This window comes from Emys orbicularis, chromosome 7 (assembly GCF_028017835.1).
Source record: "Emys orbicularis isolate rEmyOrb1 chromosome 7, rEmyOrb1.hap1, whole genome shotgun sequence".
NCBI classification, from domain to species: Eukaryota; Metazoa; Chordata; order Testudines; family Emydidae; genus Emys; species Emys orbicularis.
This window is the reverse complement of record NC_088689.1, coordinates 75,322,675-75,339,791: the sequence shown is the minus strand read 5'-3', so window position 1 is coordinate 75,339,791 and position 17,117 is coordinate 75,322,675. Positions and strand designations below refer to the sequence as shown.

At 49.4% G+C, this 17,117-nt stretch overlaps 1 protein-coding gene across 1 annotated transcript in view; it reads right to left on the bottom strand.

Annotated features, from left to right (window-relative positions):
* CAMK2G (calcium/calmodulin dependent protein kinase II gamma) overlaps positions 1–17,117 on the bottom strand; it is a 165,515-nt gene that overhangs the window by 72,556 nt on the left and 75,842 nt on the right. The window contains exons 4-5 of the mRNA XM_065407709.1: positions 3,160–3,214; positions 2,060–2,125 (exon numbers count right to left, since the gene is read on the bottom strand). Of these exons, the coding sequence (XP_065263781.1) occupies positions 2,060–2,125; positions 3,160–3,214 (121 nt within the window). The remainder of the gene's footprint in view (positions 1–2,059; positions 2,126–3,159; positions 3,215–17,117) is intronic.

The window sequence follows — 17,117 nt, the reverse complement described above, 5'->3', positions numbered from 1 at the left end:
GCCAGGCAGTCAGAGCCCATTTGTGGGAAGTGGGGGTGGTCGGCCTCCCTTGACAGTTCACTCTGGAGAAGCCAGAGCGGCCGCCCCGTTGGGAATAAGCAGATGTTTTTTCCAAGTCTCAGGGGCCCGGGGTTTCTTTATGGATCTTACAGATTGGAAATGGGTGAAGTTGCTGCACTGTATATCGTTAACCCACCAGCCCCTCCCACTGGAATTGGCAGCACAAGCCACCAGGTCAGATTCTGTGAATATCTCCCCGCTCCCAAAACAAAAAAAAATGTATAATTAGAACAGAGCCAAGCCTGAGCGAGAGACTTTCTGGCCAAAAATGGCAAAAGTGCGAGGTGTCCCAGGCGAGCCAAGCGAGACGGATTGGCACGAACCTCGCTCTCCCAGCCTGCTCTGGAATTCAGCTCAGCTTGGCGTGCGGCTAGAAAGGGAGGGCTTTGTACTTGCTCAGCAAATGCTGGGCTCCGTGGGCATGGTTCGATCAGCCCAGCTTGAGTTGGAGGGATCGAGCACCCTCAGAGAGGACAAGAGGGCATTGTGTAGGCACAGATAAGAAGCAGCCCCCCATTCTCTCCTCTTCCCTTAACCTAACCAGGGTCCCCCTCCTCTGCCACTAGTGGTGTTCCTCACTACTGCTCCTCATTCCCATCCCCCTCCAGGGCACGGGGTGGTTGTGTGTAGGTGGGGACAATCCAATCACCTCCCACCCCCGCTGGACCGAATGGGATGAGCCAGGGAACATCACTTGGTCTGGGACAAACACGCCTGCAACAGCCCCAGAGCTGTTAAACGCATCCCAAGGGCTCCTGGCTCCTAACATCACCCGCTCCCTCAGAGAGCACCTGCCCCCCGGACTTCCTTCACCTTCAGCACACAGTGGCCTGTCGCAGCACATCCTGCAGGGGAGAGTGATGTGTAATGCTGCACTTCCAGAGCCAGGCAGCAGGGGGAGGCTCTAACTGAGCCACAGTAGGGGCAAACGAGCACCCAAACATTGCCCTGGAAATGCCTGCAAGGGCCACACTCTGTTCTTTTATGTATGCCACAGAGCAGCTCCAGGAGTGCATCTCACACCCGAAGTGCCACACCGTCACTCCAACCTAGGCACCCCAATGGTGCTCGCTCCATCGCTGCCGCACACCGGCTATTTCCGTCTCCTCCCAGGCTCTCCTCAGCTCCCCCTCCAGCCAAAGGCAGGCAGGGATAGCTCGCAGGGGCAGGGCGGGGTTCCATGAAACTTCACCATAGGCCTCTGCTCCCCCCTTCCCGTCTCCCCCAGACCAGAGCTGGAGATCCCATTTCAAATGCCCCCATCTCTGGAAGCAGACTAGGTATCCAGAGCCCACACCTGGACTGATGTGAAATGGGATACTGTCAACCAACAATTAAGGGATGGCCAGAGACGTCAGGAGCGAGCCCAGTCCAGACTCGTTTAGGGAAGCCCAACTCTTCAGGGGTGAAGGTGGGGGACACACAGAGGGGGGACAGGACTTAAGTCTGTTTAAAGTTGAGAACCAAAAGCTTTCCTTCCCATACTGTGCCTTGTGCTTCTAAGCACCTATCAGCAGAGGCTGTGAATGCTTTACACACACTGGGACAAGAAGCACCTCCATTTTACATATGGAGAAATTGAGGCACAGGTCAGTTGCACAGAACTGCCTAAGGCGAGCACGAGTTCCTGGTAGAGCTAAGAAGTCAGTAGTCCAGGTTTCCAGTTCTCTAATGTGACTGAAAACAATTCTTCCTCTTGTGCTTTACCCTTCCAAACACACATTGCTGCTCCCCCTTCAGCAGCCAGGTCAGACAGACGCCAGCAGCAGGCCCTCCAGACACAAGCAATGTATGCAAAGGGGGTGGGCCAAACGCCACACTGAGTCAGCTACACTGAATCTGTCACCGCTACAGCTGAAAGGCTGCATTAGTGATGGGATGCGGAGGAGGGGTTTCCCACATGGGGAGCATTTATTTTACAACACGGCCATGTGCAGACACGCCGTACTCTCTGACATGATCGGCACGTAACAGGGAGAGTCTGAGCACAGATTCTTACCTAGCATCAGCTTCACTGTAGTACTCTCTGGCGACAATATCTTCAAAGAGCTCTCCACCAGTGACCCTGGAGGAGACAGACCAAGGGAGGTTAGGAGAATCCCACGCGCAGCGAGGAGGCACAAGGGGTACACACTTGCTCCTGGGGTACCAGGCTGCCCTCTGCCAGCCTGCCTGAATCTTTGCCTGGGATTATCCCAAGGAAGGGCGAGCCAGGGCCAGAAACCTCAGAGCACCAGCTCCCCACTCACATCAGAAAGGGCATCGAGAGCAGCAAGGGATCATTACCCAAACAGCAGGGCATCCTTGCACTCACATCCACAGTGCTCTGGGTTCCACTTCCATAGCAAATAAGCACAGTGGGCACCAGCATCTTGAGCCATGTAACTGTAGCCAGTACAGATGCCATAAACACACCGGGCGCCCTCCCCCCCCCCCCCCCCACCTATTGTATCTGTGGCATGGAAAGGAAACCTGTCCCCCTTGGAACAATCTCATCATTCCCTAAAATTAGATAGCAGACACAGGTCAGAAACTGCCATACTACATACCTCTCACCCCTACATTTGCTGCCAGGCAGTTCCTACATCCATCCCCACACACAGGACCCCTCTGTCCTACTTTCTGACCTCTCTCATACAAGCACCCCATCTATTCCCCTCTTCACACCCACATCTTGTACCCCTGTCCACCTCCCTCACATGCAGAGTTCACGCTGCAGAAGAAGCTGGGAAGGCTCAACACTACACACAGAGTCATGCAAGCTAGCACTGTACACCAGCCAATATTTCCAACGGTTTAAGGTCCAATGAGTCTTTGGCTCTAGGACACACTGATCTTCAGCTCCTTAACCCAGCATGAAACCACCTGTGATTTTGTTGCACAGTGACCATTATCCCTGGAGAGAAGACCAAAACCCTATTTTAGGAGGAGGTTCTTTGTCAGCTGATTATAGCCTTGTTGTCAAGAGCTGGGGTACAGGTCCTGGTGGGGAAAGGAGGGGGGGAATAGAGGTTCAAGGATCTTTTATTCTGCTCTTAAATCAGCACCCCACAGCTTTGTCTCAGCCACGAAGCACCAGAGCCAAAGGGAGGCACTTACAGATCAAAGACGAGGTAGTGGAAACCTTCTTCTGAAATACTGTCATGGAGCCGCACTGCAAAAACACAAGCAAGAAACAAGGGACACTTAACATTTTCAAGATCTGATCCACCCCCCTTGGAAATCCACGACCACATTTCCCCAGTCCCATCTGGCAACCCATTGCTCCCTTCAGCCCCTTCACCTTCACTCCGGAATCTAGAACTCTCCCTCCCACCATACCTTATCCCAAATAATTTATGTGCATCCTTCACCTGCTCCCCCTCTAGCACCAGATCCAAGATACTGGTGCTATTGAGGAGAGAATAAAGCAAAGGGTTCAGGGGACACACCATGGTCCTCAAGATAAGGGGTCTCTGTTTTCAAACCTTATGTTTCAGGAATCCAGTTCAGCCGGTTGCTCTTCCTGAAAAATCTGTTCAGACTGTCTGCTAAAGCAAGTCTGCTTTTAAAAGTATCTGTCCTACCAACTAGCCTCAAGAGTGCTTTGCGGAGTCAAAAAGAGTTAACAAAAAAATTACTGTGGGGGAGAGCAATTTCCAGGGGGAGATTTCCACCTGCAATTGGACATGAGAAGGCAAGTTGACGAGAACAGGACAGCTGGCTCCAGATGGCAAGAGCAGCAGAGGAGAAGGCTCTCAATCCACAAGCAGTGAGATCAATGGGAGCAAGTCAAGGGCGGGATCTTACAAACAGTAAAGCTCGGCCAGGATTATGGCATGAGAAGGAAAGCTCCGCTCATGACGCTGTGAGACAAAGGTGGGGCCCCAGAGATGCTGCATGTGTGGGAGGGCAGGCACCAGCAGTCTCCATGCACTGGGGTAAGGAGCGGTCACCGACAGGGTACTGCAGTAGTCCAAGCAAGGAAAGAGGTGGAGGGGTGAAAATTCCAGCAGAGCTGGAGTAGAGCCAGTGGCACACAAGGGCAGTGCTGCAGAAGTGGCAACAAACAGGTGTTCAGGCCCAGGAGAGCAGGAAGGAGAAGGAAATTCAGGATCAACGATGATGCTAAGGATGTAGTAAAGAGATCTGGGAAGTGAGTCACAAACACATATAAAGGAGCTAGGTTTGTGGTTCACAGTGCTCTTCCTGGCCAAGGGCAGCACTTCTGCCTTTGATACATTTGGATGAAGGAAGTGGAGCGTCATTTGGTCAAGACAGAAAGAACACAGACAGGGATATCTCAAAGATACACACAGTGCGGTGTCCATGCCTATGGTTAAAGGGAAGGCAAAGATGGCAGGTGACAAAGGCAGACAGGAGGATAGAAGGGAGGGCCAAGAATGGAGCTTTGCAAGCACCAGGCAGCACGGGCTGTGGAAGAGCCACCTTCAAAGACAGCCGAAGAGCAGTGTGATCAGTAAGAGTAGAGTCATGACAGGAGGGAACCAGAGATGCCTGCACAGCTAGGAAGATGGAGTGGTCCCCAGCATTAAAGGTTGCACAGAGGAAAAGAAGAATGAGCCTTCCCCACGAATCAAGGTTAGCTACACAAAGAAGAGCCATTTCCCTGCTACGGCCCCTGGGGATCTCAGGTGGAAATCAGCCTGGAGTCTGGTCATTAGAAGATGACTTAGGAGAGGAGAACCCCTTTTCTAAGCAGTTTGCTGAGGAGACGTGCTCTGGGAGACGCTGGCAGCTGGAGCCTCAGGGCCAAGGAAGGGCTGGAAAGAAGAGACTGGACGCTGGCAGGCTGACCGGGGGTGACTGACAATGGCAGTAACGTAACAAGCAACGGTTGGGAGACAGAAGAGGGAAGGGTCCGGAAAGAGCAGGAAAGGAAAAGGGGGGGCAGGAGGAAGACCATGAGGAGAAGTGGGGAATATACTGAAACTCTCCACCCCTTCAATCCCAGCCCAGTACCACTCCCCCGGCCCACGAGTGCCACTGGTGGGTATTGAGTCTGCTTCTTCCCAGCAATGCAACAGCAGAAGCACTCTTTCAAGGTCCATCTTCACTGGAAAAAAAAAAAAGTGTGTTCTTAACTCAGGTTAGCTAACTCCAGTTAGGACAGCAGTGAAGACAAAGAAACTCTACTTTTAGCTCAGGTTTGCAGTTCAAGTGAACACCTGCAGAAGACCCGGGGGTGAACGTGAGCTGCTAACCGGAGTTAAAAGCAAGGCCTTTGCTGCTGCTTTAGCTGGAGTTAGCTAATGCAGTGAGCTAATCCGAATGAAGAGAACCAGCCAGCCAGACACAGCCTGTCTCACTCTGTCCTGGGCATTGCCCACCAGACTGACTCGTACTTTGCAGTCTTGCCATCAGAGCCAGGCTCCTGTTTTGATATTGCCATTAACCTCCACCCTGCCTGATTACTGCTTTGACGTAGAGATTAAATGATTTACTCTCAACGCAACTCCAATTACCAGAGCCTATCAGTTAACGACATTATCTCCCCTTCCCGCCACCATTCAGCACGTAACCGGCAAATGTCTTCCCTGCCCTCCAGGTAGAGCGGGGGGGGGGGGGGGGGGGGGGAGTTGGTTACTTAGCTGGTTAAAAGGGTCTCTGAATCCCCTCTGCTTAGTTCACCATGACTTTCCATGCATCTTGCAATCTCCAGATGACCAACTCCCCCTCCTTCCAGCCAGCTATAGCCCTCTCCTCCACATCCATGGCCTGCTAGAGAGCAGATGTTGCATACCAGCAGATGGGGTCCTGGCTCTGACCAGCTCCAAACATGTCCAAGAGGGACCAAAGCAGAGCAGTTTCTCAGCTTCAGACTTCCCTGGGCAAGGGGCAGATGCACAGAAGTTGCAGGGAGAGTGGAGGTTTTTCTTGTTCCTAACAAGGTCCACGTGTCCTGTAAAGGCTGCTAGCCCCACCACCCTTGCCTAGTGCTCTCCTCCCCCACACACTGGGGAGGCCTGACATACCATCTTGGGACAACTGCGCAGAAACCCCAGGACCTTTCCCTAACTCCTGACATGGGGTGTGACAGCACTGCAGAGCAGATGGAGGGAGAAATGCATGTATAGCTGCTGGGGGCAGGCGGAGCCAAGAAAAAATTCCAGACATGATATCATAGACAAGAGAGATGGAAAAGATGGATTAGTGCATCCAGGCTATCCCCCTGCAATGCAGGATTGTTCCCTACACAGCATTCAATGGTGCTTTAATTATTCAAGCAATGAAGCTTCCATCGCTCCCTTTGAGACTACCGCAAACCTGCAGCTCCTGGTCTCCTACATCGAGCGCAGCAAGCTATCCAAGTGCATGCTCTGCAAACGGAGCTTTGAGTTGCATTAACAAGGAACCAGGGCACCCAGGAAATACTGGAGTCCTGCAGACTAGTCATGTGAATGCCTAGCACTTCCCTGAGGAGTCCATTCTCGCTCCTCACATCACACTAACAGAGAGGGAAAATTACTTTTATTGGCAGATACAGTAGCCACAAAGAGATAATTCAAACCATGTTCCCGTCCCAACAGGGCTGTTTTAGCCAAAGGCTCTTTTCAAAACAAGGGAGGGGAGGCGGATGGGGGAAGCATATGATTGCCTGCATCTTGCAGCTGTAGAGAACCACCACCCTGCCAAGGCTGCGTGCTCACAGGCCGTCCCATGATTGCACCTCAGGGTATGTTTACACTGGAGCTCAGGCAGACATACCTGTGTAGCTTGGATCAAGCCAGCATGCTAAAAACAAACGCAGACGTGGCAGTGTCAGCAGTGAGGCAGGGCAGCCACCCGCCCAAGTACATACCTAGGGTTTCAGATGGGATAGTACTCAGGGCGGCTGGTCCATCCTGCTGCTTGCGCCATCACAGCTATACTTCGATTTTCCACATGCTCACTCAATCAGAGCTAGCGCGTGCCTGTCTACTCGAGCTGGAAATCACACCTCCAGCTCCAGGCTAGACATGCCCCCAGCGAGGAGGTCAGAGGTACAGCTGCAGAGACACCTGAGTGGCAGTGACAAGAGGAGGTGAAGCAAGTGAATGAGCCTACCACTGAACCAACGGGGGTGGGGTGGAAAAGAAAACAGGAACGAGCCACTGAGGCATTAACCTGGCTACATAACATGGTAAAGGACCTCACTCACTGGTTACAGAATACCGTTAGAAGTCTTAGCTACAATATAAATTGTACCAGCATTGTAACCAGGTCCCTGGACTTGACTGAGTTTGTAGAGCACACAAGTCCAAGGGTACCCTCAGCAATCAAAATACCATAGGTTAGTGATGCACATACAACCCACAACCAAATTGTCAGGATAACTTAAATGCCTGGTTACATTGCTGTCTGCAGCCATATCACCTGGTGCTGTGATCAGTCAGATCCAGCAACCTAGGCAGGGCCTGGACAGGTCACTACATGGAGGAGAGCCCTCCAAGGGACATCTAGATGCTCAGATAATTACAACCTGCTACCTGAAACCACCTCTGCAATTTCAACTGTATACACTATTCTTCACTTCTGGTCCTGTCTATAGTGTAACCTTGTGCTATGCTGTTAAACTGCTGCCAGGCACTGCTATAGTTAAGGCTGGGACTAGCTTACCGGTTTTTCAACATGCTCTAAAATCTACATGCTTACTCTGTCTTCAATTGCTCTGTCTCGTGGCAATTTGGGTCATTTCAGCAAATGGTTTCTGCAATACAACCTTCCCTAAAAAAAAAAAAGGCCAGGACAACCTGATGTTTCTCCCATTTTTAACACATTCCTGGAGTTCAAACTATAGCTTTGTTCCACCCAAACTGATATCATCTGCTCAGAATTGAGCTCAGATAGCATCTGGTGCCCATTGCCCCTTCAGAGAAGCAATATTTTTAAAAAGTTATTCAGGGAAAAGATGGATCTTGGAGAGAGAAGGTGAATGACCAGTATGCAACATTATTAGGGTAATGTGATCATGCCACAGGCTCCTCACCCCTTTCCTGAACACTGGGAGCAAGTACGATCAAAGAAAAGCAAGTAGCTGCCATCTCAAATGTTTGCACAATCAGAGGGGTGGTCGAGCATACAGACACACAACTACTGTTGGGAGCCCTATTTTAAGGACTGGTGTAAGGTCGACACTGACTAAGGCCCGGTCTACACTGGTGTGTGTGTGTGTGTGTGTGTGTGTGTGTGTGTGTGTGTGTGTGTGTGTGTGTGTGTGTGTGTGTGTGTGTGTCTAAGTTATGCAACTTCACCTACGTGAATAACAGCTGAAGTCGACATACTTAGATCAATTTACCGTGGTGTCTTCACCACGGTGAGTCGACTGCTGTCGCTCTCGCGGCGGTGGAGTACAGGAGTCGACGGGAGAGCGCTCGGGGATCAATTTATTGCGATAAATCGACCCCCGCTGGATTAATCGCTGCCCGCTGATCCGGCGGGTAGTGTAGACATACCCTCTGACAGGGTCAGGACACCGCTCACTCAAGACCACAATTTACATCAATCACAAAACACCAAAACCAAATTTCTCCTTTCTACAATAATTCATCCGATCAGCACAAACCAAAGATTCTCACGCCTAATCATTTCACACCTCCCCAGCCTGTAGTTTCTGTGAAACTGGAAGCTGACAATTCTAGCTATGCAGCCCTTTTAAACACAAACCATCTCAGTGCTGGGACGCAGCACGCAGGTACAGTAGGTGTATCTGCCAGACTGTGTCCTCACTAAAGGCACCAGCTGCGTTTAGGGTGGGCTGAGCAGGCACCAGCTGGCTATGCCTGGCCTACACTCAATCACTTCACTCAGCCTGCACAAGCCACCGCCAGATGTGACCCTGTCCCTAAGGATTCCCTCTGGAACCTACACTTGCCCCTGCCTTATAGTTCACCGTCATGCACACGACCCAACAGCTACAAAGCCCCACAGCAATACGCCGTTGGGCTCCTGTTAGCACAACCCACATGACTCAGCACTGCGATGAAGGGTCCTGATGCACTTCTCAGAGCACAGCATGAGCTCTCCCAGCCTGCTGCAACCAATCCGGGCCATAGCCAACCCTAACACAGCAAAGGGCGACTGGAGCGCATGCAGATGAGAGAGAACACAATTCCGTAGGACGCCACACGCTACCGGAAATGAAACACATCCGTAGCAATTCCTCATGTCTGCTTATTATAGGACTACACAGGCTATCCCCTAGGGACTGTTGAAAGCTCCAGGGGGCAGAGTTAAGGTTGTAGGGCAAGGTAGGGCTACACTGTAGCTCTCTATTTCCTGGCTTTTAAGTGCATTCAATGGTTACGAGGCACCGCCAGTCATCCTTAATTGCGTTAACCAAGACTGGGTAGTGATTACAACCATTCAGGCTGCTGAACCATAGATGCCTTTACCACAGTACCCACAGCAGAGCCAAGATACTGTAATGGAGATTCCTGTCCCATGTCATGGTAATTGCAGCACAGCAACTCGTTCAAGCAGTCATAGCGGTACGATCTCAAAAGTGCTCTGGGATCTTTTGGAATGAAAAGTGCTGTATAAATATCAGCTGCTCATTCGAATTGGCAGCAGCCTCACCTCTGGGCAGATTCCAGCCAAGCATTAGGCAGCATTTGCCTCCCTCAAGGAGTAAGCAATGTCTTGGATTTCTCCCTCCCCCATGACTAGCGGGGGAGATGTACTGGAGTGGTGACTTTACTGAGCTCAGTGGCAAAAGACAGACACTGCAGGCAAGCAGCCAGCAAACCGGGAGAAGAGGTGAAATAAAATGAGTTGTGAAAACCTGCCCCACTCCCTCACCCAAAGCAACGCTCTCACATTAGCCAGAGGATGCTGAAGCTACAAATACACATGGCTTGACAGACGGCAAACTGAGCACTATCATCTGCAACTACACAACTAACAAGTGAACTGACACAGATGGCTACCACCCACGCCTCATCTCCCCACCTGCTTACCATCCTAACAGCCTGAGAAACTGTCCCACCACCTCAATAACTGTTGGTATATCGACACTCCCAGCACAACTCCCAACATGCAACACACCTGTCCATGGTGAACCTGGGGCTGCTGAGGCAGCTTAGCTCCCACTCCAGCTGTTTCCCTAATTATATTAAACACGCAGAATTCAGCTGCAGCTGCTCAGGCTGCTTCCAAAAAGACTTTCCTTTTAATTAAAAATTTGCTATTAAAAATCATTAAAGTGTGTAATACAAATAATCCTCTGGAAGTCATCTGTTCCAGCAGCTAATGACCGGCTTCGTTAGAGCGGTAACTAACAGGAGCAGGATGGTTAGCTCCTGCTGCTGCTAAGCAGTCCCCTAGGATGATGGCATCTCCCCTCCGCCCCTCCTGGCTCTGACAGAGAGGTTACAGGATGCTGTATACGTGACAGTTGGTTGCACACTCCCCAAGCCCCAAACATTTCACACTGACTGAATTTTTAAAGCCCCAGAGAACAGCAATGCATTCCCATCTCAACCCACAGTTCCCCTCAGACAGGACCAAGCCTCTGCAGATGCAGCCAAAGGATCTCCACTGAAAGAGCAAAATGAGATGAGCTAGGCTAGTATGAAAAACTACAAGGAAGATTCCACCATGTACTTCTTGTAATTCTTATGGCCAGAGAAATGTGTAACAACTCCAGCCCTGGAAAGTGAGGGCAAGAGAATGCTATCCCTGCCACGAAGGGACTCTGGCAAGAGAACGTTCTACAAAGAATAGAATCCGGTTTTCTAGGACACCCCGCTGCACCGCAATTTCCTCCCTGTTAAGTATCTGTTCCCTTTCACAGACACATTTAAAAGTAACAAGAGAAACGTACTTCATTGAATAGAAGTTATATTCATGACATTTCAGTTTTAGTTAGCCTTTATTTCCTCTTTTAGTCTTTATTTCGCAACTTCTGTCTTGACAGACTAGAGCCCAACATCTCCCACCTAAACCCTGCTTAATCCCAGGGAACCAGCCAAATGAGTCTACATTAGCTGGGACAGTAGCAAACGTTCTGGTTAAACTGCACTCATTCTTTTCCATGAGAATTAGCAACAGTTCCCAATTATCCATGTACCAGCTAAGCACAGTACCTTGCAATTTTCAGAGAACATGCGAGAGCGTGAGTGTATGTATTTAGAAAAGCTGGACACACACAAGTCCATGGGGACGGATGCAATGCATCCGAGGGTGCTGAGGGAGTTGGCTGATGTGATTGCAGAGTCACTCGTGGTGATCGGGTGAGGTACTGGACAATTGGAAAAAGGCTAATGTAGAGCCCATTTTTAAAAAAGGGAAGAAGAAGAATCCGGGGAACTACAGCCTCACTTCAGTCCCCGGAAAAATCATGGAGCAGGTCCTCAAGGAATCCATTTTGAAGCTCTTGAAGGAGAGGAAGGTGATCAGGAACAGTCAACATGGATTCACCAAGGACAAGTCATGCCTGACCAACCTGATTGCCTTCTATGATGTGATAACTGGCTCTGTGGATATGGGGAAAGCGGTGGATGTGATATACCTTGACTTTAGCAAAGCTTTTGATATGGTCTCCCACAGTATTCTTGCCAGCAAGTTAAAATAGTATGGATTGGATGAATGGACTATAAGGTGGATAGAAAGCTGGCTAGATCATCAGGCTCAACGGGTAGTGATCAACAGCTCCATGTCTAATTGGCAGCCGGTATCAAGCAGAGTGCCCCAGGGGTCTGTCCTGGGCCCAGTTTTGTTCAACATCTTCATTAATGATCTGGATGATGGGATGGATTGCAGCCTCTGCAAGTTCATGGATGACACTAAGCTGGGGGGAGAGGTAGATATGCTGGAGGGTAGGGATAGGGTCCAAAGTGACCTAGACAAATTGGAGGATTGGGCCAAAAAAAAAAAAAAAAAAAAATCTGATGAGGTTCAACAAGGACAAGTGCAGAGTCCTGCACTCAGGACGGAAGAATCCCATTAACTGCTACAGGTTGGGGACCGAATGGCTAAGCGGCAGTTCTGCAGAAAAGGACCTGGGGATTACAATGGACGAGAAGCTGGATATGAGTCAACAGCATGCCCTTGTTGCCAAGAAGGCTAACGGCATACTGGGCTGCATTAGTAGGAGCATTGCCAGCAGATCGAGGGAAGTGATTATTCCCCTCTATTCGACACTGGTGAGGCCACATCTGGAATATTGCATCCAGTTTTGGGCCCCCCACTACAGAAAGGATGTGGACAAATTGGAGAGAGTCCAGCAGAGGGCAACGAAAATGATTAGGGGGCTGGGGCACATGACTTATGAGGAGAGGCTGAGGGAACTGGGCTTGTTTAGTCTGCAGAAGAGAAGAGAGGGGGGATTTGATAGCAGCCTTCAACTACCTGAAGGGGGATTCCAAAGAGGATGGAGCTCGGCTGTTCTCAGTGATGGCAGATGACAGAACAAGGAGCAATGATCTCAAGTTGCAGTGTGGGAGGTCTAGGTTGGATATTAGGAAAAACTATTTCACTAGGAGGATGGTGAATCACTGGAATGGGTTACCTAGGGAGGTGGTGGAATCTACATCCTTAGAAGTTTTTAAAGCCCGGCTTAACAAAGCCCTGGCTGGGATGATTTAGTTGGTGTTGGTCCTGCTTTGACCAGGGGGTTGAACTAGATGACCTCCTGAGGTCTCTTCCAACCCTAATCTTCTATGATTCTATGAACTAGCACAAAGCTGGAGTTGTGCAGCAGACACATCAACCAGCAGGGACTAAGAGAGTCACTGTGCAGCCCCCAAGATGAGGTGGTAATGGGGAAATATAGTTCCCAAGATGAAAGAACAAGACTGGCGGGGAAAGGGATGAAGGGAAGAGGAGAAAAATCAGAGAAAGAAAGAAAGTGAGAAGGAGAGAATCCAAGTCAGGAACACGAAGGGATGGATTGGCCAATTCTCAGCACCCCCCCCCACCCCCACTGCAGTGCACACAGATAAGCATCAGCATCCCTGTGCAACTGGAGAAAGGGAAACCTGCAGCTCAGCTGGCACAAACTTAAGGGAGGGAAAAGCTGAAGTGGTGTTTGGCATTTTCGGGGGGAGGGGTGGGGGGAGGAGGAGGGAAAAATGAAGAAGGGGAGACATCGCTGTTGTCACCCTACAAGCACTCCCAGGAACCATAGCAACCCACTCAACAGCCTGAGCCCGTTCCAAGGCAGAGCCATTCAAACTGGGAGCTGGGAAAGCAGTGAACTGCGTCTCCTGCTACAAGGACTTAACACAGGCCGTCCCTCCTCCCCCCCACCAACAGGTTCACACGGGAACAAGGAACACGTCCAGCACCCCCACCTCCCCCAGGCAGAAGCAGTCACATGGCAGAGACGCATTTAAACACAGAGGGCCAAATTCTTCCATGGTGTCGCACCAAAGAAGTCAACTGAGCTCTGCTAGGGGTGAATTTGGCTGAGCTGCTGGAAAGTACCCACAGCCAGCATTTTAACTATTCTCTGCACACATATCATCTTCTCTAACCCAATTTCTAAGGCAGCCTAGACCTCTGCAGTCCACAACATCTGAACTTGCTGCTTATGGCAAACACTGTCCAGAGTTTCTTCTTGCTAAAACGGGGGCAGTTGGAGTTATTTTGTAAAAAAAGGTGGTGGGAAAACATTCCAGAGCACATAATCAATGAGGATCTGGTTAACAAGGAATGTGCTTCTCAAGATAAGAAGGCCTGAAGTTCCGAGTCAAACCATTAGGCCTTCAAGTCTGGTCTCCTGCCTCCAGAGGTGGTCAGTGCCTAACCTTTCATAAGCAGGTGAAACTACCCTACAACATTCCCAGCTAACTGTGCAATGATGTATACACAAGAAAAATTTACTTCCTGGTCCCTTCAGCAATCCTCGCATTTGATCACCATAATCTCAGCACGCAGAAACTACAAGTATTATTTACACAGCCACCAACATATGATTCCCTGGGGAATGGACTTCTAAAGTGGTACACCAGGTGATAAAGGAATATCAAACTGAACAAGATCAGAGAAAATTAAGTTTATCCACAACTGATTTCTCTAGATCTTTCCCCAAATCTTAAAAATAGAAGTGCCCAAGACGGAGAAGAACATAGGGAGACAGCAACAAGATGCAAAAGTTACACTTGGAAAAATAATCAGGAGCACAGATATTTGAAGGGAGGGAGAAACCTAGACAGCACTAGTTCTGAAAGGAACCTAGGACAGCAATTTGAAGGAGTTTGGAAGAGCAGAGTAAAGTAAGCCTGGGACAGTACTGAAGTGTATAAAGGTAAAGAGCCCATGTCATGCAACAGGGAGCCCATTTGGCGGGGCCACACCAGAATTATTATTTGTATTACCACCAGCTCCTTAGGCAATCAGTTCTGGAGGCCACAATTAGCAAAGAGAGCACGACAGAACAGAAGAAGGCAGAAAACAACAAAAGTGATCAGGGCTCACTTAGTAGCAAAGATTTTAAAAGCTACATTTGTGTAGTTTGACTAAGCACTGTCAAAGGAGGGGAGGACATGATAGAAGTCTATAAATAGTCAAGGGGTGGATACATCAGATTCTAGGAGCCCTTGATTTCTGGGGTAGCGCTTTCAAAAAATTTCCCACCATTGTAGCTTTAAGGAGTCCTAGTGCAGGCAAGGCCACATTTAGCATCAGGCAGTTGAAACCTGCCCTGAGCAACACAAAGATTCTGGTGATCACCTGTAGCCTTGTCTGCACTCAGGACCCCAACACTACATCTCATACACTAGGGCAGGGGTAGGCAACCTATGGCATGCGTGCCAAAGGTGGCACGCGAGCTGATTTTCAGTGGCACTCACACTGCCCGGGTCCTGGCCACCGGCCCGGGGGGCTCTGCATTTTAATTTAATTTTAATTAAAGCTTCTTAAACATTTTAAAAACTTTATTTACTTTACATACAATAGTTTAGTTATATATTATAGACTTATAGAAAAAGACCTTCTAAAAATGTTAAAATGTATTACTGGCACGCGAAACCTTAAATTAGAGTGAATAAATGAAGACTCGGCACACCACTTCTGAAAGGTTGCCGACCCCTGCACTAGGACATTCTGACCTCAGAGAGCTGCACTGCGGTTAGCAAGGGTAGAAAATGGCTGAAATCCCTTCTCCCCAGAACAGAGTATAGACAGTGTCTGAATTAGCGGGGTTTGTTAGGCTATGTCTACACTACAGACCGTACTGCAGCTGCACCACTGTAAGGTCTCCTGGGTAGCCGCTCTATGCCGATGGGAGAGAGCTCTCCCGTCAGCAAAATTAAAGCACTCCAATGAGCGGCGGCAGCTATGTTGGCAGGAGAGGGTCTCCTGCCGACACAGCGCTGTTCACACCGGCGCTTTTGTCGGTGAAACTTAAGTTGGTTGGGGGGGGGGGGGGTTTCCCACACCTCTGACCGACAAAAGTTTTGCCGATAAAAGTGCTAGTGTAGTTGTAGCCTTAGAATGAACACACCTGGACTAACGTCACATCTGGTTTGACAGCTGAGCTACATGTTAAAACAAGCAGGGTTTTTGTTTGTTTGTTTGTTTTTAAAAAGGTACATTTTATTTAGGCAGTCTCACAATATTCAGTGATGAGAAGGGAGGAGAGCCTAAATATCCCTCCTGAAGAGACTGGCTAGAACTCCAGAGAGGGAGGCTTGGTTCTGCAACTCACAGCAGGAGATAGTATCTGGTTGTCCCTCCCATTATGTTAAAAAACTTGTCTCTGGTTTTCAAAGAAGTGAAAGGGCTTTGCGAGCCTTTGATGCAGACACAGCTCTGCAAAGCTTTCGAGATCTGTCTGAATGGCAGCTCAGACAGCGAAAGAAGAAATCCAACATCCCCTACGGAGGCAAGGCTCTCACTGATCTCCGTGGGAGTTTTCACTGGACCAGGCCCTCTCCTGTGTATTTCCTTGCCCTCATTATGAGTCAGTCAGATTTGCTTTCCCTTTGAAACAAAGGATGAAGGTGGATTGGTCACCAATTAAGCCCCATCCCATTTGACTGCACTTAACTGCCACTCCTGGCCAGCACAGAGCAATGGGTTATGCGGGTGAAGTGGGAATCTGAGTTTGCAAAGGAACTCCACAATACTACAGACAAAGCATTTAGCCCCTCTGATGCATAAAGCAGTGTGGATAGACTTCAAAGAGTCTCCCTGCCCCAGCAAGGCCACACCCATCGGAAACTGAAGGGCTGGGGAAGGAAATCCCAGAGGACATCACTCCTTTCTCACTGAAAACAGCTAGGTATGAAATGGATGGTAACAAAAAGCCAGACACATTTGGATGGCAGCCAGTTGACAGTGCTCGATACACTGCATTAGAGCAATTTGCCTTTGGAAAGCAAGACTTTCTAGAAGTTGCTTCAACATCAGTCTCTTCCCTCTAGAGGCTGACAATGTCTCTGGACTGCAGAATAACTGGACCGAAAACTCAGCCCCTCAAAGCAGTATACTGCTGAGGTTACCTCGGCCGCAGTGTGTAGCCCCGGACACAGCAAGAAAACTGCCAGTTACATAGCAGTAGTCCATAATGAGTGCTGAGATTTGGTGGTGGCGTTTTCAGAGAAATGATGGGTGGCCACAGCACAAAGAGTAAGAGCAAGAGAAATATAGTAGAAATAGACACACCATCTGCACGCCCTACAATTGTTTTATACCCAAAATAACCTTTATTTTAGCCATTTTTGGAAAACAATTGACATATGCTGTGGTCATCGTTTTGCACTCTGGAGTTACCACACCAGAGCTGGTCTTTTCAGACCCAACAGATCACTTGCAAAGCCAACAACGATGTGTTGCATGCTCCAAATAACCAGGAGAAGAGGGACAGCAAACATACATCCAACTTTAAAACCTTCACTCTGTAATAGCCTGCTTCAGCTCACGGCAGTATCACAGTACTTGTCAGAAGGGTGTTTCCAAACAAAAAGACTATGACTTAACCCACTTCCTTATATGCAGGCTTCAATCTGCAGAACTGTTTGGTGGTGGTGCAATGTCACCAGCATAGTGCATATTGGGGCAGTGCAACAAACAGAAACCTTTAGGCCCAGGCAGGTCCAAATGTCATGGATTTAAAGCTGGTAGTGTACTGA